This window comes from Camellia sinensis, chromosome 3, assembly GCF_055761805.1.
Source record: "Camellia sinensis isolate YWXY chromosome 3, ASM5576180v1, whole genome shotgun sequence".
In the NCBI taxonomy this organism is placed as follows: Eukaryota; Viridiplantae; Streptophyta; class Magnoliopsida; order Ericales; family Theaceae; genus Camellia; species Camellia sinensis.
In genome coordinates, this window is record NC_138963.1 from 198,543,394 (window position 1) to 198,568,059 (window position 24,666).

A 24,666-nucleotide genomic window follows, 5' to 3' on the forward strand; every position below is an offset into this window, starting at 1 on the left:
AATTGGATTGTATTAATTGAATCTGAAATAAAAATAAAAATAAAAATAAAAGTTAGAAGGTCGAGAATTTCTTTTATTTATTTAATTTTTAGAGAAGAGAACAAGTTGGATATCCTAAAAATCAGATGGAGCAATTTTGTGGAAGAGAATCTCTCACTAGGGATAGCCCCCATCAATTGGTGGGGTTACCCATTAATTTGGACACGATAGGACCGAACACACATGATATTCGCTTCTCTCTCTCTCAAATAAACCATCATCAATCTCCAAAATTCAACCTATGCGGCGACGTTTCTTGTATTCATACAATGCATTTGGCTGTGGAAAATTACATACAAAGTACACAAAAACTTTATTCAAAATCATTCCCATTTTCTCTCTTTGCTTTTTCCAAACAAAAGGAAAAATTCTGATAAGAGTACAGAAAACAAAAGTAGAAGCATAAAAAAATAAATAAATAAAAAAAAGGGAAAGACAAAATGGGTACGTCATCACGTGAAAATCACGTGCAGATCCTTATCCTCAAAGAAGACCATTTGATTTTTTAAACCCCATACACAAAACAAAAGGACTGGTGTCCTGTCCACAACTTATTCGCCAGGTGTCAACATCACCACCCTTATTAGCAAGAGTGCTCTTGGGCCTCACTCCTATCATATATAATACACGTAGTCCCCACATTTACTTACCGTGTGGTCTCATTTTTTTTTTTTTTTTTTTTAATATATATATAAACTAGACTCACCGTGGGAGGTTTCGCCGGAGCACCGGAGCAAGCAGCGCCGGAGCACTCATGTGAGGCAAGTGGCCCTCCGTCCGCAGCGTCTCCACCGTGGTCCGCCCTCCAAGGTGGTTCTTCAGATACTCCGCCACCGAGGCCGGTACCGAGACGTCTCGGGCTGTCTGGATTATGCAACAGGGGACTTTAACTAGGCCCAAGTACCCCCTCAAATCGCTGTTGAATACCGTCCGAGACACGAAGAGCGAGATATCGGGCCTCATGTTGAACAGAGTCCGGCTGAATTCTCGTACCACCGCCGGAACATCGGCTCCCACCGCAAGCGGAGCGAACCCGTTGACCCACGCCTCGTAATTGGCCTCCATTGCTGCAAACAGTTTCTCGATCTCAGCTTGCTCGAACCCACCACGGTAATCTCTATCATTTAAGAATCTGAGAAATACCCAATTACGAAATTAGGTACAAAATCCAAAAATATTCCAAAACAGGGCTAATTTTACGATTTTCCTTTAATTTGGGGGTTTTTTTTTTTGGTTACCTTGGGGAGGCGCCGATGAGGATGAGTTTGGTGAAGAGTTCGGGGCGGCGAATGGCGGCGAGGATTCCGATCATGGCGGAGATGGAGTGGCCGACGTAGGCACAGCGATCGACGTTGTGGGAGTCGAGGATGTGGAGGAGGTCGTCGACGTAGGCGTCGAGAGTGGTGTATCGGCGGAAATCGAAAAAGTCGGGGTTGACACTGCCGGCGCAGACGAGGTCGTAGAGAATGACGCGGTAGTAGGGGGTGAAATAGGGGAGAATGCGCTGCCACGCCGATTGATCGGTACCCATTCCGTGGGCTAGGACGAGGGTTTTCTCGCCGGTGCCGATGACCCGGACGTTCAGAGCTTCCAAGAGGCTTTGACCCATTTTTAACAGAGGCTTTGATTGTTGGAGAGAGAGAGACAGAGCAGAGATATACAGATAGATATGTATAGAAAGAAGGTAGGTGCGTGTGCGTGACACTGTGAGAGTTGATTATGAGCTGTGGGTGTTTTTGTTTTAAGACATTTTTCCAAGTATTTCGTGAGTTCGGGCTGCTGCCTATTTATATACAATTAGCGGTTGGCAATGTGTGTACCTTCAATTTTTTTTTTATAACATTAAAATAATGTTTTTTGAAGTATATTTAAAGTAAATTATTTATTTTAAGAACAATCTAAATAATGTCTCGAAAAGATTTTAAATATTTCTTTTTAATTTTAATAATTTTTGAAAAAAATAATTAAAGTACAAATAAATTGAGAGAGAGAAAAAGAATTCAATTAAAAAAATTGAGAGAAAACTAGGAAAACAATTTTAGTTGGAAAAAAAATTAAAAAAAATTGTAGAACCCAAATGAAAAATAAAAATTTTAAGAGAACGAATTGATTCATCTATAATAAATAAATAAATAAAAGAGAAATTGAGAGAGAAGTGGGAGAGGAAAAAAAAACCTACTCAATCCTAAGTTGAAAAAAAAAAAGAAATAAAATAAAAAGAAATTGAGAGAGAGAGAGAGAGAGAGGGGATGGATTCAATTAAAAAAATTGAGAAAGAGAATTGGTAAAATCAGTTTCAGTTTGCAAAAAAAAATCTTGAACATAAATATAAAAAAAAATAAAGACTTTAAGAGAAAGAATTGATTCATCCATAATAAATAAATAAAAAGAGAAATTTAGAGAGAGAGAGAGAGAGGTGGGGAAAAAAAAGGGTACCCAGCACTAAGTTGGAAAAATAAAATAAAATAAAACTAAATTGAGAGAGAGAAAAAGAATTTAGATAAAAAAAAATTGAGAGAGAAAACTGGGAAAACAGTTTTAGTTTGCAAAAAAAAAAAAAACTCTAGAACCCAAATAAAAAATAAAAACTTTAAGAGAAAGAATTGATTCATCTATAATAAGTAAATAAAAAGAGAAATTAAGAGAGAAAAGTGGGTGAAAAAAAAAGTACTCAATCGTTGGAAAAAAAGCTACATAGTTATCCACTAGTGTTCTACGTATCAAAAATAAATAAAATAAAATAAAAAAATTGAGAGAGGAGTGGGTGCCAAAAAGAAGTACTCATCCATTAAAAAAAAATGTACAATTATCCACTAATGTTCTACGTATCAAAAATAAATAAAAAAAGATTTTGAAAGATGGAGAATAGAATTGGTTCATCACAAATAAAATTCAGAAAGAGAATTAAGATCACAATTGATACAGCATAATAAAGTAATAAAAAAAATTTGAGAGAAAATTGGAGAAAATAGGTTCAATTAAAAAGAAATTGAGAGAGAATTGGAAGGGAAAAAAACTTTACAGTACTCAATTCATGTTGTACATATCAAGAATATAAAAATAAATTGTATAAAAAACATACCTGACAATATTTATGTTTGTATTTTTACTTGAGGAACAATCGCTTTCAAAATTAGTAAAATGATTGAGGTTCAAAATAAAAACTATAATAGTTTGATTAAGAAAATTAAAGTGAACAATTTTAGGAACAAAAAGACAACAAAAATAATTAACCTTCAATGGCTTGATGGTTTGAAGGGAAGAATACCTTTGAAAAGTTAACAATAAAATGAAAAGTAAATTTGTAAATTTGATTTTCAAAATTTGAAACTGCTGGGACTGTTAAACTGCCGTGAAACGTGTGGGTGCAGAGAAGTGGTGCTTCATTAGTTTTTGAATTATGATTTAATAATAGAATCGTATTTTGAGTTATGAGTTTTGAAATTATAATTTGAGTGTGGAAAGTTTATTTGGTTAGAAGTTTTGAAAATAGTTTTGAATTAAGTTTGAAATTTTTGATATGACATATGATATTTGATATAAAAATTTACAACTCACAACCAAACACACAACTCAAACCTTTATTCAAAACTCAAAATTTTTTTAAAAAGTTTGAATTTTTTAAAATATAAAAAATAACAGGTGCCTATTGTAAAAATAAATAAATAAATAAATAAATAAAAATAGTTAGTACTATTCCGGTCAACCGGTCGGACGTCTAGAAGGACGACCGGTTAACCCAAATTTTTCCGCCTTAAAAAGAATTTTTAAAAGTGAGTGTAAAATTAATTTTTGAAAACTCTAAACAAACAATACACTCAAAACAAGATGAAAATATGTTTGGAGAAGCTAACCATTTTTTATTATCTAATTTTCACGTGGCAGAAGTTTCACTACACCAAATTTAGGGTTCATTTAATAATAATATAGATAAAAGCTGGTTTGAAAATTAATTATTTTTATTAATTTTTATTTTTATTTTTTTATAAAAAGACATAGAATAGTAGAGAGAGTGACGTGTCATTTTATATTGACTTTTTAATTATATTAGTCACTCCTTAAATATATATATATATATATATATATTAAAAAATATTATTTTAATTAATACGTTTGAAAATTTATTTTTGTAAATAAAAAAATTAACGTGATATTTAACTTTTATTTTTTAAGATAATAACAACTTTTTAATTTTTTAACAACTTTTTAAAAATATTTCCAAAATTTATTGCGTATGAGGTTAATGTAATTCTGGTAAAAATAAAAAATGTAATTTCATAAAAATAAAAAAATAATAATAATGTATTTTGTTTAAATCTTAAAAGTGGATTAGTCTATTTTACAGAGTAAGTTAAAAATTATTTTTTTTAATTTTTTTTTAGAAAACGTATAAAAAAAAATAAAGATGTGATATGACCCAACTCAATTGCCAAAATAGGCCTCACTCTCTAAATTTATTTTTATTTTTTATTTTTAAAATTTTTTATAGTAAAGCAAGTCTACGTTGGGTGTCCTATACTTGGAGATGACAATTTGAACCCGGCCCGACGGGGACCCGACCCACCGACTACGATTTGAGCGATTTTTTCTCAAAAATATTCCCAATGGGACGGAGATGATATTTAAAAATCAATCACCGATCATTTTCGGACCGGGGACGGGGATATGTGTCCCAGCCCCGTCTCCGGTTATCCCCCAAAATGAAATTACTATTTTACCCCTAGGTATATATATATAAAAACCAAACCCTTATCACACTATCATTTCTTTCTTTGTCTCATCGCATCTCTCGTCTCTCTTTCTCTCCCCCTGTCACCGCGTCTCTCGTCACTCTCTCTCTCTTCCTCTTTCTCACGTCTCTCATCTCTCTTATATCAGTGCTTCTTTCATATCTCTCTTTCGTACTCACTTCTCCCTTTCTGTCTCGCCTGTGAAGCCCTCTCTTCTTCCTCTTTGTCTCATTTATGAACCGTGGTCCATTCGTGAAGCCCACTGTTGCCACAGATTAGAACCGGACCAGGAACGATCTCGTGAAGCTACCTATCTGGATTGATCTGAACAAATCGTGGTTCGATTTGAATAGACGGTGAAGCTACCGATCTGGATCGATCTGAACAGGACCGTGAAGCTACCTGACTAGGAAGAGCTGCAGAAGCCCCTCTCTCTCTCTCTCTCTCCATATATATATATATATATATATGTTGTTGATAAACAATTTTTTTTTTAAAGTTATATATACATCTGTTGTTATCTGTTGCTGTTGGTAATGGTTGTTGATGATTGTGGTTGATCTGAACAGTTCTTCTTGTGTGTGTATGTGTGTGTGTGTGTTTTGAGAACAGATATATCGGGTATTTTTCGAGGTCGGGAAAACCCGATCCCCGTTAGGGGATGGAGGCAGGAGAGGTGATGGTTTCCCCGTTGGGGATCGGGGGTGGGGACGGGGATTTTTCTACTTTTGGGAATCGGGGACAGGGAGTGTCATCCCCGGCCCCGCCCGTTGCCATTCCTATCTATGCTTGTGACGTTTTCCTTTTTGATCAGTATTTTTATTATTCTTTTAAATATATATATTTTTTATGTTTTTAAATTTATATTTATTTTTTTATAAATTTTTTGTGTGAGTTTGTTACTTTTTACCAAAACCAATTTCTTTGTCATCTGCCTTTTTACAGGGGAAAAAAAAAAACATTGTGCAATTTTATTTTATATATATATTTATACAATTACGTTATGTTAAAAAAATAACGACAATAAATCCACAGGCTTGTAAAGGGAAGATAACACATTGATCAAAAACAATAATTACAAAAAAGTGAGAAATATCACAAATATTAACAATTAAAATCATAATTTTTTTTTATTATGTTTAACAATTTTTAAAAACTCACCTGAAGAGTTATATCTCCTAAATTAAAAGCCATAAAAAAAAGTAGATTACACTACCCACCTAAGGATTAGATTAAGGGTTGTTTGGGATATTTTAAATAAGTGCATTTTTTATTTTTTTAGACTAAAAAGTTAAGGAAAAAAATATGGATATGTGGGTTAACTTTTTGACTTTTTATGAAAAAATGTGTATTAAAAATTGTATAAATAAGTGTATTAGGGAATAAAGTGATGGAATAGGCGGTGTGGTTGGAAGCCTAAAGGGCAGTGCGGCAGAGGGTAGTGTAGGAGATTGATTCTCTACTTTTTGGGGGCATATATTAGTTGGTTCAGTTCGGCCATGAGGGCCCACCACGGGTCCCGTTTTACTAATCGAAACCGTTCAATGTGTAGAACTCGTCGAGTACTATATACTTGTAAAAAATTACGTTGATTGGATATTTGATGGCTATTTGATTGTGTTAATTTTTTTTGTTAATTGTTAACTATAACATCATCTATTTTTATACAAAACTAATTTGATCATATATTTAGTGATATCCGATAAACGTGATTTTTTACAAGAATATAGTACTAGACAAGGTCTACTTATTGAACGGTTCAGATTATCAAAACGAGATCCATGGTGGGCCCCCACGAGCCCAGCTCTACCATTCAATTTAGCAAATATTTTACTATAATTCCCCTCGGTCACTGACTTCACCATCTCGTTAGTACCAATTCATGTGTTTATTTTTTGATCTGTATTAATATGTGTATATTATTATTTTAATATTTTTTTTGGTGAATAGTGTTAAATTTTTAATTTTTTAAGTAACTTTTTGTCTTTTTAAATTTTTTAAAAATTGCCAAACTTGACCTAATATTATAGGATTCGTAAGTTTGGATAATTACATTGACTTTGAACCGAAAAAAGAAAAAAAAAAAAAGAAAAGAAAAAAAAGAGAGAACAATGACATTGACTTTCATTTGAACTATGCATGTATAGACACTGAGATTAATAATAATAAAATATATATTACAAACCCAACTTAATACAATTAAAATTTTAAGAAACCCAAGTTAATTATACCAAACTTATAAGGTTTGATATATTTTCTCAAATTTCAAAAAAGATTAATGTAATTTACCTAAAAAATAACTTATATTATCTAAAAACTACAAATAAAGATCAGAAAAAATGATTTTTTTTATTCTTTTTTGTTTGTTTGTTTTATTTATTTATTTTTTAAGATAGAGAACAAAAAAAAAAAAAAAATGCTTTAAAATAGTTACCCAATAAATAAACAAACAAAGGCCAAATAAAAGTTAGTCATTAAGGCTTTGCTTGACATATTTAAAGAGCTAATCTGGACGGTTTGGTATAAGCTATATGTCACGACTCAAACTCGGTACTTGGAAGTTTAGTGTCGCGACAAGATAATAATTGAAATCATAATAAATTAATAGTGCAGCGGAGTAAAATAAGAGGGTACCCAAGTCTTCATTTAAGTATAACAAAAATATGAACGTTGGAGTTTCTATTCGATTGCAATACCAGAGCTGTACTATAACTACAAAGTGCCTTGTGCCTACCCCATGCATCGGTTTTGACACGTCACCTGAAAATGGTTAACAGCTATAAGCACATAGCAAAGTGAAAAATATTATGGCAAGAGTATAGGGGACACAAAATAACAATGGATAGTTATTTAAGCTCAGACGTTAACATAACTTATCTTAATTTGAATAACAAATTATTTTAGTAGCAGAAACTGGAATACAAAAATTACGTAAATAAGGCCAAGTTTGGGAAGACTAAATAAGTGTACTTTTTAACTTTTATTGTATTATGTATAGAAAAAGTAGAGATGAGATGTTGATTGATGTGACCCAAAAAAGATAAAAAGATGAAATAAGTGCACTTATTTTGTTTAGCCAAACTTGGCCTAAATAATCATAACCACGGTACAGAACAGAACATAACAGAACAGAGGTCACAAGAGTGACGGTTAGAACAGAGGTCAATGGATCCATGACAAACAGAGGACGACAAAGTGGCCAAACAGAGGGCAATGGTTATTTAAGTCCCCCAAGGCATGCGACTCCCGTGGTAGTACTTACAAAATATAATTATTTATAATTGTTATCAAATAATTTCTAAGAGAAAACAAACATATTCATGGGTTTCAATTTAAACAAATAGAGTTCAGAAAATAATTAACGTAATTAAAATATTAATATAATTTATAAAACATAAATTACATAAAATAATTTATGATAACTTAAAATATACATAAAATATATTATTATAACTCAAAATATAATATGACTCACCTCACTATTGACCTTGACATTTACTTTCCTAATGTCGACTTCTTATTTCTCTATGTTGCCTTTAGTTATATCCTTATTCCTCCCCGCTTAGCAACCTACTAATCCCTCTATTTATAATTGGTGAAAACCCATCAAGAGTTAACGCATTGCAAGCTTACCACCTGGCCATTCTATCACCAAGTCTTTAAACTGTTCATGCATAGTCATCAATCTATAGGCATCGATCTATAGGCTAGGCTTGAGAATGTGTGGGGCCTCTTTTTTTTATATATATATACTAGTTTAATACCCGTGATATACAGAATAATTATACATATTTATATTTGTTTTAAAATTTTTTTAATATATAAATTATGTTTTTAAGATTTTTTATAAAAATAATTTAACAATCTTATCATTAACCATAGTGTATAGGAGAAGTTAAAAAGGATACTGCAGTAACTATACACGGATTGTATCTATTATTATTTGTATGAAGGGATTTAAAATGTTGATCAGGGAATTTTGACCAAATCAATAAATGCAAGCATATGGAAAGACATGTGAATTGAAAAAAGTTAATAAATGCTGATCAGGGGATTTTGAACAAATCAATAAATGTTGAATTTTTTTTTAAATAAAAAATTTAAAAAATTCAGATTGAGATATTGAACCTCCCATATACATTGGGGGTTAAAAACCCCCTTTTACTTAATATATAGTATAGATTTTAATTCTAATTTGCCCCCAAATTTTTGTTTTAATAATCCAATTAAATTACATTCCATCACCTACAACATAACATTAATTATTTTATTTTACTATTGCTATCACGATTATTATTATTATTTTATTTATTTATTTATTTTGTTTTCTTTTTATAACTTAATCAACTCCAATTCGGACCCAATTACTAACTTTCAAATTTACTAAACTAAATCGGATATTTAATTAAACTCTTATATGGTCCGATACTCGAAATTAAAATAATTCAATTTGTCAATTTCACCTTATTAAAAATTTCACAATTAAATTAAATATAAAATATTATATATGGCGGAGTCGTCACATTCGAAGAAGTTATTATAACTTTTTTTAATTTGAGAACTTGTGCATTATTTGGTACACCTTCTGCTTAACTTATTATGCAAAAATAAATCAAATAAACCTAAAAAACTGATTCTTTAAAAGTTAAGAAATAAATTCTTTTCACTTTTATTTTTTAATTATCAAATTTTAACTTAAAAAATACCCTACCAAATGTGTCCTCTTTTTTACTTCTTCTAACTAAGGCCTCGTTTGGCCAGTGTCATTTTTAGTCAAAAAATTAAAAAATTATTAAAAAAAATTAAAAAGTCAACAATTCATACAAAAAAGTCAAAGATTTCATTTTCTTCTATTTTTTGCACATCTTTTCGTAAAAAGTCAAAAAGTCATTCCAAACATACTAATTTTTTTTACATCACATTTTAGCAAAAAAATTACTAAAAAAGTCTGTTCCCAAACGAGGTCTAAGATGCGACCCACCTTAATAAAATATCACATGAACTAAATGTTAGGAAAAACTACTCACATTACATAATTTCACGTTGCATATCGCAAAATTATGAGATGAACAAAACAAACCTTCAATCCCAGGAAAAATAACATGCTGAATAAAATACAGATAAAATATAAAATGGTTAAAGGAAGCAAACCGAAGCCTGTGTGATACCACAGTCTCCTTAAAATAGATTCGCCGCCTCACCGTTGGGTGCTGGAGGTACGCCGGCGTCTACTTCCCAGGATACGACGGTTTTTACCAGCTACAACAGAAGCACCTTCTGATTAGCTTAGCGAATGGACAACGGTAGCACTCTCTCTCAGGAAGAAAATTATAGGAGAAGTAGACTGACAGTGTATGGATGTCAAGGAAAAATTCTATATCTCTTTTCAAGAAATAGGGCCTCTTTTTATACACCATGGGGGAGAGGGGAGGAGCCTCTAGCCATCAAGGCTGGCAACTAATGCTAGCAAAACTGCCCAATCAATTTTGTAAAACTGATGAGCCTTAAATGTGTGAATTATATACATATTTATGAGGCAATTTCTTATTCAACCATTTTTCTCCAACAATCCCCCATATGAATAAAAATTGACCGAATACAGCAAACGCTCAACGTTTATCAACAAAGACTCGGAAAGAGAGAGAGCACATAGACTAACCCTGCATCAGAAAAGGTAGCTGTTGGCCATGAACCTTTCGTAGTGAAAACCTATCGGATTTACTGGCGGACCAGTGAACGTGATGTCTTGAACTGTTCTGCCGTTTATGTAAACTGAGACAATAGACCTCACACAGGAGTTAGTCCAACCATTGTTCTTGTTCTCACTGGTGTGTCCGGTATGGCCCTGGAACACTAGCCTGGTTTCTGTGAGTGTTTTTAAAGACTTCGGCCTTGGCAATTCTTAAAGAAGCGGCCCCACTTCGCACTCACATAGGTGACCTAGATACGGTATTTCATTATACCACATCACTAAGGTCATTAAAAGCATTAGCTTAACCTTCCACCCCCACAGGGCATCACTGTATAAAGGAATGGGCAAGAGGATTTACCTCTTCAGTGACTCACCCGTTACACGAAGTTAGGTTGTCCTTTTGAACCTAGATCTTGGGATCTCCAGTCAGCTAGGTTGGGTTTTCCGTTCCGGTAACCTTTACTAAAGGCCTTAAACCCATTCCTCTTGACGTCTTTTCTACTAACTCTCGAGTTAACCCTTTGGTTACCGGATCCGCAATGTTGTCCTTAGACTTGACATAGTCTAGAGAGATAACTCCATTTGAGAGTAGTTGTCATATGGAATTATGTCTACGACGGATATGTCTAGACTTTCCATTATACATATTACTCTGTGCCCGACCAATCGCTGATTGGCTATCGCAATGAATACTGATAGCTGGCACAGGTTTCGGCCAACGTGGAATATCCTCAATAAACTGGCGAAGCCATTCAGCTTTTTCAGTTGCTTTATCTAAAGCAATAAACTCAGATTCCATCGTTGATCTCGAGCTACACGTTTGCTTGGCAGATTTCCAAGCCACGACTGCCCCTCCGAGGGCGAACACATAACCACTAGTGGATTTGGAATCTTTTATATCAGATATTTAATTTGCGTCACTATACCCTTCTAGTACCGCTGGGTATTTGGTATAATGCAGCCCATAATCCGGGGTGTACGGATATACCCCAACACCCGCATAATGCCCTTCCAATGAGTAGCATTAGGATTACTCGTGTATCTACTCAGCCTACTAACAGCGTAGGCGATATCCGGCCTTGTACAACTCATCAGATACATCAAACTCCCAATGACCCGAGAATATTCTAGTTGATAGACACTCTCACCATTATTCTTGGTCAAATATAGACTTAAGTCTACCGGTGTCCTAAACATACTTGTATCTGACTTTCCAAATTTCTCAAGTATCTTATTAACATAATAAGCTTGAGAAAGTACAATACCACCAGATGTTCTGGTGATCTTAACACCCAGAATGACATATGCACGGCCCATATCCTTCATGTCAAACTTGGAGTTTAACAATCTTTTGGTAGCTTTAATCATTTCATCATTGCTACCAACAATGAGTATGTCATCAACGTATAGACACAAAATGACATAACCTTTGTCAGTGTCTTTAACATATACGCACTTATCACACTTATTGATTCGAAACCCATTTGACAATATAGCATTGTCAAACTTCTCATGCCATTGTTTGGGAGCTTGCTTCAAACCATATAATGACTTGAAAAGCTTACAGACTTTCTTACTTTTTCCTGGAGCTGAAAACCCCTCGGGTTGCTCCATATAGATTTCTTCATCTAAATCTCCATTTAAGAAAGCTGTCTTTACATCCATCTGATGTATTTCTAAATCACGTAAAGCTGCTATTGCAATCACCATGCGAATGGATATAATCCTTGTCACAGGTGAATACGTATCAAAGTAATCCAGGCCTTCTCGCTGTCTGTATCCTTTGATAACTAGCCGAGCTTTATATTTGTCAATTGACCCATCCGTTTTCATCTTTTTTCCGAAGATCCACTTACTCCCCAAGGCCTTACTGCTTGGGGATAGATCAACCAACTCCCAAGTATGGTTCTGTAAGATGGAGTCAATCTCACTCTTAATTGCTTCTTTCCATAAAGGACTTTCAGGTGAAGTCACAGCTTCTGGAACGTTCGAGGTTCTCCCTTTAACATATAAGTCAAGAAGTCTGGACCAAAAGACTTTGTGGTTCTAGCCCTTTTACTCCTTCTTGGCTCATCTACCTCATCAGCTTGATCATCTACTTGATCAGCTGTTTGATCATCCATGTGATCATCTATGTGATCGTCTTCGTGATCATCTATTTCTTTCATGGAACTCGAAACCCTGTCTTGGGGACGACACGGAAATACATCTTCAAAGAAAGATACACTTCTAGATTCCATGATAGTATTCTTGTGTATATCTGAAATATCAGACTTGTGCACAAGAAATCTATATGCACTACTATTTTGTGCATAACCAATGAAAATACAGTCCACGGTTTTCGGACCTATCCTAACCCGCTTGGGTGTAGGTACCGCCACTTTTGCAAGACACACCCACATTCGTAGGTATTTATATGAAGGCTTGTAACCTTTCCACAACTCATATGGAGTCTTGTCCACTTTTTTCCGTGGTATTCTATTAAGAATATAATTCGCAGAGAGAATTGCTTCCCCCCATAAGTTCTGAACTTATCAACATTGCATTCATTATCTCTTTCAGCGTCCTGTTCTTCCGCTCAGCAACACCATTTGACTGAGGCGAATAAGGCGCTGTGGTTTGGTGAATAATCCCAAATTGAGCACAAGTCTTGGCACACGGGGATTCATACTCACCACCACGATCACTTCTCAATGCCTTGATTTTCCGGCTTAATTGATTCTTAACTTCATTCTTAAAAAGAATAAATTTATCAATAGCCTCGTCTTTGCTTTTAAGCAAATACACATAGCAGTATTTAGTGCAATCATCAACAAAAGTGATGAAGTACTTGTTGCCACCGCGTGATTGTACAACTTTCAAGTCACACACATCACTATGCATTAAACCCAAAGGCTGGGTACTTCTTTTAATAGAATGAAAAGAAGACCTTGTCAATTTTGCTTCTACACAAGTTTCACACTTGTGTTATGGATTAATGTTGAAAGATAGTATGTGATCTAACTTGATTAATCTACGTAAAGAGTCAAAATTTACATGACCCAATCTACTATGCCATAAATTAGGGGACTCAAGCATATAAGCAGAAGAAGAAACTTTCTCATTAATCTTAAGGATAAGTGTCATTATATTCAATTTAAACATACCACCTGACATATATCTCTTCCTCACATAGACCCCGCCCTTGGTCAACACAACCTTGTCTAATTCAAACACCATACGAAAGCCATGCTTGCTTAGGAGAGACCCCGAGACAAGGTTCTTATGAATGTCCGGCACAAAAAGGACATCGTTCAAAGTCAGTTCTTTTCCTGAAGCCATCTTCAGGATCACCTTACCTTTAACCTCAACAGCTGAGGTTGCAGAGTTTCCCATAAACAACTTCTCCCCGTTTGAAACCAGTTCGAAAGTTGTGAACATTCTCTTCTCTGCACAAACATGGCGAGTGGCCCCAGGGTCCACCCACCACTCCCTCGGGTTTGACCCCACCATGTTCAGTTCTGACACGACGGCTGACAGATGCATGTCGTCCACATCGTGTGACAATTCCTCCATTTCAGCCATATGTGCTCGGTTTTTATGTTGGGGAGGGTTTTTCCTGTAGGGCTTCTTCTTCAAACAATCAACTGCCCGATGCCCGTCACTTCCACAGTTGAAGCATTTGCCATCGAACCTAAAAGTAGGCTCCTTTGGCTTGCAGGCTGGCCTTTTGGAGATTCCTCCTCTAACCCCCAACTTTGAGCTTTTGCCTATTGGTGGTTTTTTCCTCGCCCCCGAGGACTTGCCATGCTCAACCATGTTGGCTTTGACAGTGGAGGTACTCCCTCCTTTCTTCCTGTTGTCCTCTTCAATCCGGAGCCTGACAACGAGCTCTTCGACTGTCATCTCCTTTCGTTTGTGCTTCAAGTAGTTCTTGAAGTCTTTCCAGCCGTTAGGTAGCTTCTCAATCAAAGCAGCTGCCTGGAATGACTCACTTAGGACCATCCCTTCTGCATGTATCTCTTGCAGAATCACTTGGAACTCTTGGACTTGACTCAGGATAGTTTTAGAGTCCACCATCTTGAAGTCCAGGAACCGGCCGACGATAAATTTCTTTACCCCAGCATCCTCGGTCTTGTACTTTTTGTCCAAGGCATCCCACAACTCCTTAGCCGATTTCTTGGCATAGAACACGTTGAAAAGCGGATCCGCCAAGCCGTTTAGAATGTAATTCCGGCATAAGAAGTCTGCTTGTTTCCAAGCGTCCAGAGCCATGAGCTTTTGTTTATCTTGCTCATTCTTCTTTACGGCTGGTACATCTTCACTCAGAAACCTCGCAAGGCTTAGAGTAGTCAAATAAAACAGCATCTTCTGCTGCCATCTCTTGAAATTCACTCCCGTGAACTTCTCTGGGCGCTCGTGATGATTGAGCGGTCCTCCCGGAATAAGCAGAATAATAACAGGAGGATTGACCACAGAGGTCACAGCAGGGGTTGGCAAGCCAGTCGCCCTGGGGTTCGGATCCCCACCAACATTAGCAGCAGCAGCATCAGAGACAGTTGCCATTTCTGAAAAATTACAGCAGAATTTTCACTATTCTGTATTTCTAGAAATCAAACTTAACACTAGAAAATCCCACAATTGGAAATTTAATTCAAAACTAGTCTCACCACGCAACCTAGAATCGAGCATGGTCAGGAAAGTTTCCAGGAAGACTGGAGGGGTCATACCGGTCCCACTTAAAACCTAGTTAACCTTAGACAAAACTTTCAAGAGCATGTTGACTCCTAGTCCATGGGAAACAACTTTAAGAATTAAATTTTCCAATGGATGAACTAGGTTAAACACACCAAGTTCCAAACTGTATAAGCAATTACAACAAAATTGCTACAATAATTACAAGCAAATAAAACGTGCTTTACATATTGGTGAATAACCACAAATGAACACTCAAGCAAACAATTGCATCAAATATTTAGTCCAACTTAATCCTTTTTCCCATTTCCATAGGTATTCTTGCAATAAAGAGTTAGCAGCAAAATACAACAAAACCTCCATCAGCTTTTCTTTGCTTTTGGCAAAGTAGTGATTGAAGGGGAGAGTACTAGCAAACAAACTAATAAATAACTGCAAGTAAAGATTATAACCAACCCTTAAGTTACGCATCTAGAATTTAAACTAAAAAAAACTGTAAAAAATTAATTACATAATAAACATGTAATTAACTATATAAGTTACAGACCTAAATTAAATATAATTAAAGCATATTTTAAATTGGTAAAGGTTACATATGAACTTATGGTACACTAAACATGTAATTAATTGAGGCAAGTTACAAACATTTTATAACTCCTAAATAGTTAAATCACATTACTGGGCAAGAATTGCAAATGACATGATTAACATGCAAATAATTCTAGAGAAATTAACATGAATTTAAATATAGGCAAGTTATAAACTTTACAACTCCACACCTAAATTAAAGATTAATAGGTACAAGTTACATGAAAATTTACTACCTAATAAACATGCTAGAAATGTAAATTACACTAAAAATTAAACCCGAATGAACATGTAATTTATATTGTAAACTAGAAGCATGTGAACTAGAAGCATGTAAATCTAGAAATACAAGGCATGAACCGATACACCATAAATTAATAAATTAATTAGAAAATACAATGAATTAATGTTGCACCAATGGAACTCTTCTTCCCTATTGATAACAGTGGCCTATTCCATGCCATGGGAAGACCAAACAGTAGCATACACAAAATAGCAAAATCAAAAGCTTAACCCTGTGTACATGCATCTAATAAACCAATTAACTCGCTAGTACTACCAGTGGCCAATTATATGCAAAATTATTACACACACCTATGAATCTATTAATCTAATTCTATGATAAACGTCAAATCTATTTTAAGCTTGTTGGGAAAAACTATTTACATTACATAATTTCACATTATATATCGCAAAATTATGAGATGAACAAAACAAACCTTCAATCCCAGGAAAAATAACATGCTGAATAAAATACAGATAAAATATAAAATGGTTAAAGGAAGTAAACCGAAGCCTGTGTGATACCACAGTCTCCTTAAAATAGATTCGCCACCTCACCGTTGGGTGCTGGAGGTACGCCGGTGTCTACTTCCCAGGATACGACGATTTTTACCAGCTACAACAGAAGCACCTTCTGATTAGCTTAGCGAACGGACAACGGCAGCACTCTCTCTCAGAAAGAAAATTATAGGAGAAGTAGACTGACAGTGTATGGATGTCAAGGAAAAATTCTATATCTCTTTTCAATAAATAGGGCCTCCTTTTATACACCATGGGGGAGAGGGGAGGAGCCTCTAGCCATCAAGGCTGGCAACTAATGCTAGCAAAACTGCCCAATCAATTTTGTAAAACTGATGAGCCTTAAATGTGTGAATTATATACACATTTATGAGACAATTTCTTATTCAACCATTTTTCTCCAACACTAAAACACATTACGCATGTGATTTTTAAGGGTAATTACACTAACACCCCCTACCCCTTGGTATTTCTATTTACTATAAATTTTTCCCTCATATTTAAAAAATTACACTTACCTCTGTCTGATTAAAATGATTATTTGTCCCTTAACCTTTATACATATATAATAATAAAATAATATTGATATTTTATTAATGTCATTTTAAGAGAAATAACAATCAATCTTTTTGGTTTAATTCACAAAAAAATTTGAATTTCTTTATTTTTTGTGTTTTTTATTTTTACTGATTTTTTTTTAATATTTTAAGCATTTTTTTATTTTTTATTTTTTAGATACACCTAATCTAGATATATTTAAGAAGTATAATATTTTGTATTTTTTTTTAAATTCACCAAATAAAAAAAATACAAAAATATAAAAATTTAGTAATATTATAATAAATGTGAATGACAATATTTGGTAATACTGTAATAAATGTGGGTGAATAGTCGAGAAAGAAAAACGATGATGGAAATAAAAATAAAAAATTTTATTCGTATATAAAAATTTATATAAAAAATATCATAAAAATATTGCGATAATGATATTGTTATAAATATAAATAATATTCATGAATATTTTGTTTTAAAGTGAAAGGTTACCATTAATCTATATCATTGTATTTGAAAATTTATATAAAATTTATGTTTATATATCATCACTCAATAAGAATATATTCAGATAGAATTTAAAGTTGAAAAGTTATAGAATGTAATCATGATGATAGAAAAAAGAAATAGTATGAAAAATGGTAAAATGATCATTTAAAAATTTTAAAATATGACATTAACTGTCCATGAAATAATTTATAATAAAATTTTAAATTTTATAAAAAAAATATAATTTCTCAAAGGTGAAGAAGAATGTATATTAAATAAAAATTTAAAGGGGGGTGGCAGTGTAGTTTACCTGAATTTTAATGATATATTCCATTGACAATACGCTGTTGAGGTTATCCTTCGTGTCCGTGCATACTCGATCTAAATAAAATATGGCCTCTCTTTATAATTTCTTTTTTTTAAATTAGTTTTTTTTTTTTTTTTGTAATGATGTAATATCTGTTTTGTTTCACTTGCATTGGGAACCAAATTTGCTCATTTCAACTTGTTTTTTCTAAGAATTTAGAAATGATATTTATGTGTGATAAATTTTTTAGTTTAAAATGAGTTGAATTTTGTTAGAGAAAATATCAAAAAAATTATATTTTATTGATAAATAATGTAAAGAAAATAAGATACAAATAAATTAGGCTAAGGTACGGATATCTCGTTTTCCCTAAGGAGATCAAGTCCACTACGGTAGGAAGAACCCAAATACCGATGCAGCAGTCACAAAACTATGACTTGTTCCCTCTAGAATACAACAGTCCGACCACTTGTCGTATGGTTCAGGCTAACTCTGTACAAGATGGCGAACCCAAAGATCCACCAAGAAAAATACCATTCTTTGCTAGTAATCTCTCTTGTATAAACAATAGTTGGTGTTGTTATAAAAAAAAGTAGATGAGATGAACTATTTATAGATCGCTAGGACCGTACAATTTATACCCAAAAAAATGATGACCATTAAATTAGAAAAAAATGGAAAGTCTCCAAATATTAACTCACCAACAAGTTCATGAACTTCAATTAATCTCCATTCATGAACAAGACAAAAAGTCACTAAAAAAATGAATCGTTATTCACCAAACAAAATAAGATTCATGAACAAGACAAAAAAAGATTTATGAACAAAATATATAAATAAATAAATAAACGATATTACAATGGTCCAACAATCTCCCACTCATTTTAATATCAACAAGGACAAGAGAGATTACCAAACAAAGATAGACTAGTATGCATCATGAAGGTGTGCTCTGCATTGAACCTTCATTAGTGAAACGACAACCTCTATTCCAAAGTCAGTAGTGGTCTCAAACTTGAACTATGATTACTTAGGAAAAATAAAGTATTACTACTCACACATAATAATCCAGGTGTTGACATGAGTTTTTAATAGCCAGCACATTACGGTGTTGTGCTAATCCCAGTTTTCATGAGCATATTTGAGAATAAGCCTTATTCTCATAGAAAGCGGCTCCACTTTCATGCTCACATATGTGAAATCTATCAAGGATATTGTCACGCCCCAAAATTTAGACAATTAAATATTAAATTAGGACTAACTCCAATCAATATTCCATCATCCAAATTCTTAGGGGTGAAACAAAAAAAAAACTAAACGCCAACCAAACCATCCACCATAATTTCATAACTAACTAATGCCTCCAATATTAAAGTAACAATAAATAGTCAAAATACACTTAAATAATGTACGGTTACAAACCATGCCAAACTATCCCAATACTAAAGTCATAAAATAAATAATAAATACATAAACTAGTATCAACCCTAAGCTCAAGAAAACAAAAGAAGTCCCAGAGATATGCCCAAAATCTATGGTTACTCCACGTCACCACCGTAGCCCCAACTAATCCTGTAAAGGAAGCTCGGTTGCGCTTAAACAGAACGCACCCGAATTGCCAAGAGACAAAACGGGTCAGTATACAGATATACTGGTATGAGTACAGGATTTAACACCCATGTGTCCACCAGACACAAACAAAAATACATTTAATTCTTGTTATGGGATAAGACAAATAGTTCCATCCGCACCGAGACGAATGTGTAATTTCTCGAGATACGGTGACATTTAGTTTCTTACCCGTACACAACAAAATATAAATTAAGTATAGAATAAACAAAATAAAAATAAAAATATGATGGGTCAGCCCTGCATAAAAAAAATTAGTAAGACCCACCATCCTACAAAACAAATAAAGTTAGTATAATTTAATCATAAGTAATTTGCTGAAAAAGTATAAAAATGCACCGTTTCATACTTAAATAATTCGAATTGATCAAAACTCAAAAAACAAAAGTTGTACAAAATCAAATTTCCTAAAAGATACCATGAATGAATTTAACAGAAACTAAACAGGTTGAGAGAAAACCTTGATAGAAAAACTAGACGGAATTCAATCGAAAAATTTGAAACTTAAAACGAACAAAAACTGCTCTAAGATGATTTTTTTGGGAAAAGTTCAAAACACGAAAAGTGTGCAGAATAATATTTTACTTCAATTTTCGCGAAACCAATAAAAATGAACTCATTGCGTGAGTTAAAATAGCATCTAAAGTCTGTATTGCCAAAATGAATTAAAACTACTATAATCAAGATCATTCGATTATAAGTTCTAATCGATCTTTTTAATAAAAAGTTAAAACACAAAAGTTGTTTAGAATCACGTATACATTCCTCTGCTCAAATTTCATAATTTATCGAGATCGTTTGCTATTTTTCAACATGTACAAATAAATACAATTCACACTATCACAGAAAAACTCATCATCAAATTCTTGGTACCTTAATTCCACCACTCCGGGCCTCCCCTTCCGGCCTACACATATATCCCAAGTGCCTCCCGTATACCTAACACCGCTCCGAATCCAAACTTGCACGGGGATATCGTCTCGAGTTTGACTCACACTTCCCAGATGGTTAGCATATACGTACGCACGTAAATCAAATCACTCGTCTACTCATGAGAACGAGGCAACAATATACATATACAAAACATCTCACTCATGAGAACAAACATAACAATGCCAAGCCTAAGGCATTCAAATAAATCTCATAATCCTCATTTTTTTTTTATGCACTCTTTCTCACAACACTCAAATAAACACAACAATCCATGGCGTTATGGTGGAGTGTAAGGAATTTATATATGGATTTCTAATTTATTTTAATTTCATGTATCCATGAGGGTGATTACAACCATAAAATAAATCCATATAAAAATCTTAAACCTGACACACATAACAAATCAAAATAATTAAAATCAATCAATTATCTAAAAACCCTAAACCTTACATACACAACTAATCAAAATAATTAAAATTAATCAAACATCGAAAAATCTTAAACCTTTTATACACAACTAATCAAAATAATTAAAATCAATCTATCATTTTTATATAAAAACATAATCAAACTAATATCAAATAAATAAATAAATAAAAACAACGAATTAAATATAAATCAAGAGAAATAGGATTTGTACTCACAATATTTTTTTTAAAATCAAAAAATTATTTAAAGAACTAATGAAACCACCAAAACAATACCCTAATTTTATTTCTTTTTCCTCCCCTCTTTCTCTTTTTTTTTTTTTTTTTTTTTTTTTTACGGCTCTCTCTGATGATCTCTCTCTCTCTCTCACGCGCACACACTTTCTCGCCGTGTGTGACTTGCGGCTATTGTACCCCTGTTTTCTTTTCTTTTTATTTTGTTTTATTATCTAAGTGAGGCTCTAATGCTTAACCTAATTGACATTATTTACATTTTATTTTATTAAATAATTGCAACATATATAAATATTTTTTATAAAATCAATACATATAACACCATTTTTTATATATAAATATATATAAAAATAAATATTTGAATTAATTCTTTATAATTAAATATCACATTAAACTAATTAAATATCACATTAAATTCTCATGTGACCACACAATTAATAAAGTAAAAAATAAAATAAGATAATAATAATTATAATAATAATAAATAATGACTAAAGACAATTAGGGTCGCTACAATATACACATCTCAAAAGAATCTCGTCCCGAGACTCGATAGGAGAGAGTACTAAACAAAAAGTTCTGGGTGCATACGCCAAACTTTCTCTTCTAACTCCCAGGTAATATTGTTCTCATCCTCGCTCCATTGCACTTTCACCAAGTTCACTTCCTTGCGCCGCAATTGCTTTACATCCCAATCTAGAATAGTAACTGGTCGCACTGCATACGTTAGATCGTCACTATTCTCCAACACTTCTGGTGATACTACTTGGGAAGGGTCTTGTACACACTTCCGTAATAAAGATACATGGAACAGATTGTGAATCATAGCTAAAGCAGGTGGTAGAGCTAATTTATAAGCCACATTACAAATCCTCTCAGTGATCTCGTATGGTCCCACAAATCTAGGTGCCAACTTTTCCTTCTTTCTGAACTGCATGATACCCTTCATCGGCGAGACCTTCAAAAACACAAAATCTCTAACATTCAACGCAACCCCTTTACGTTTTCTATCAGCGTAACTCTTCTGACGACTCTGCGCAGTCTTAATACGTTCCCGAATAATGTTCACCTTCTCCGTGGTCTCTCTCACCAACTTTGGCCCTAACAATGGGGCATCTCCTACCTCCATCTAACAAGTAGGTGATCGACATGGCCTCCCATACAAAGTCTCAAAAGGTGTCATCCCGATACTGGATTGATAACTATTATTATAAGCAAATTCCACCAATGGCAAGTGTTCTTCCCAACTACCACCAAGATCGAGGACAAAAGCTCTCAACATATCCTCCAAGATCTGATTTACCCACTTAGTTTGCCCATCCGTCCGAGGATGATAAGCCGTGCTCAAGTCTAACCTAGCACCCAAAGCATGCTGAAAACTCTCCCAAAACTCTGCCACAAATAACGGATCACGATCCGAAACTATAGAAACTGGTGCACCATGAAGTCGCACTACCTCCTAAATATACAGCCTAGCTAGTTTATCCGCAGTTCGGTGAACACTGATTGGAATAAAATGAGCAGACTTGGTGAGTCGATCCACTATCACCCAAATAGACTCATTGCCACGTTTAGACCGTGGCAATCCATTCACAAAATCCATAGAGATGCACTCTCATTTCCAAGTAGGAATCTCAAGAGGCTGCAAAAGTCCAAACGATCGTTGGTGTTCTGCCTTAACCTGCCGACACACATAACATCGAGAAACATACTCTCCTGCGTCTTTCTTCATACCTTCCCACCAAAACGTCCTCTTCAAGTCATGATACATTTTAGTCCCACCAGGGTGAATGGTATATCGGGACCTATGGGCATCATCCATAATCTCTTTTCTCAATTCAACAATGTTAGGTACACACAACCTGCCCATGAATCGCAATCCCCCATCTGAGTCCACAGACCAATAAGTAGGACAATCATCGATCAAATCCACTACAAGGTCATTGAGCTTACTGACGAGAAACCCATCTAAATTCTGCATCTGATGAACTTTACCCAGTAAAATCGGCTGCACGATCAAACTACCAATGTATGCCCTCTCAGCACTCTCTATTGGTTGAACATCATGCATCGAAATTAACTCTAAGGACTTTCATTCCTGAATCATCAAAGAAGCTATCATCCCATGTTGTCGACTAAGTGTATCTGCGACCACATTTCCTTTCCCCGAGTGGTAAATGATCTTGAAATCATAACTACTGACAAATTCAACCCACCTTTGTTGCCTCATATTCAACTCTTTTTGAGAAAAGAGATATTTGAGGCTCTTATGATTTGTGTACAACTCAAAGTGCTCCCCAAACAAGTAGTGTCGTCACACTTTCAACGCAAAAACAACTGCTGTCAACTCTAAGTCATGAGTAAGGTGTCATCTTTCATGAGGTTTTAACTATCGAAAAGCATAAGATACAACCTTCTGATGTTGCATCAACACACATCCCAACCCAGTTCCATTCCCATCAGTAAACACTACTAACTTTTCCCCTTGTACCGGTATAATTAACACCGGAGCTATAGTTAACCGTTGCTTTAACTCCTGGAAAGCTTTCTCACAATCATCTGTCCATACGAACTTCGCATTCTTGCGGGTTAACTTGGTCATGGGTGTTGCAATAGTGGAAAACTTCTCTATAAATCTCTTGTTATAACTGGTTAGTCCTAAAAAACTTCTCACCTCTGTAGGGTTAGTAGGCTGCTTCCATTCTTTGACCGCAACAACTTTCTCAGGATCTACCGCTATTCCCTAATTGGACACAACATGTCCCAAAAATCGAACTTCTTTCTCCCAAAATTGAGACTTATTGAACTTGGCGTATAATTGTTGCTCCCTCAAAATCTGTAATACAACTTTCAAGTGTTCTCTGTGTTCCTCCTCATTCTTAGAATACACTAGGATATCATCTATGAAGATAATCACAAACTTATCTAGATATGGTTGAAAAATTCTGTTCATCAAGTCTATGAAATAGGCAGGAGCATTGGTCAAACCAAAAAGCATTATAGGAAATTCGTACAACCTATATCGGGTCCGAAAAACAGTAAGCGGTATACTTTCCTCTGACACACCCATCTGATGGTAACCCGTTCTGAGATCAAACTGAGAGAAAATGGCTGCCCTCTTCAACTGATCAAACAAGTCATCAATTCTAGGTAGCGGATACTTGTTCTTGATAGTCACCTTGTTCAGCTCTCTGTAATCTATGCACATACGGAGAGTGCCATCTTTCTTGCAGATAAAGATCGCAGGTGCTCCCCACGGGGAGTTACTTGAATGAATGAACCCTTTCTGAAGCATCTCTTCCAGCTGCTTTTTCATCTCCACAAGCTCTTTAGGCTCCATTTGGTATGCCGCCTTAGAAATTAGTGCAATTCCTGGCATTAGGTCAATGCGAAATTTTACTACCCGTCGGGCTGGAGGTCCAGGTATCTCCAAAAATACATCCTTAAACTCACGCACCACATCTACCTCACTAATATCCTGCTTAGGGATTTCGACCGAGCACAGAAAACTAGTCATCACTGACTCTTCTCTATCGCTAGACGTGTGGGTAAGCCGTGGCATACTGGGAA

At 34.4% G+C, this 24,666-nt stretch overlaps 2 protein-coding genes across 2 annotated transcripts; both read right to left on the bottom strand.

Moving 5' to 3' along the window:
• Window positions 1-351: 351 nt before the first annotated feature.
• On the bottom strand, window positions 352-3,019 carry LOC114301778 (alpha/beta-Hydrolases superfamily protein). Its single transcript, XM_028246743.2, has 2 exons — window positions 1,278-3,019; window positions 352-1,171 (listed from the first exon to the last, which is right to left on the bottom strand). Exons 1-2 carry the CDS (start codon window positions 1,646-1,648, stop codon window positions 742-744), a joined length of 801 nt encoding a protein of 266 aa, XP_028102544.1. The 5' UTR covers window positions 1,649-3,019; the 3' UTR covers window positions 352-741.
• An 18,642-nt stretch (window positions 3,020-21,661) lies between these two features.
• Window positions 21,662-22,225, bottom strand: LOC114301789 (uncharacterized). The gene has a single exon (XM_028246753.2). It carries the CDS (start codon window positions 22,223-22,225, stop codon window positions 21,662-21,664), a length of 564 nt encoding a protein of 187 aa, XP_028102554.2.
• Between the last annotated feature and the right edge of the window lie 2,441 nt (window positions 22,226-24,666).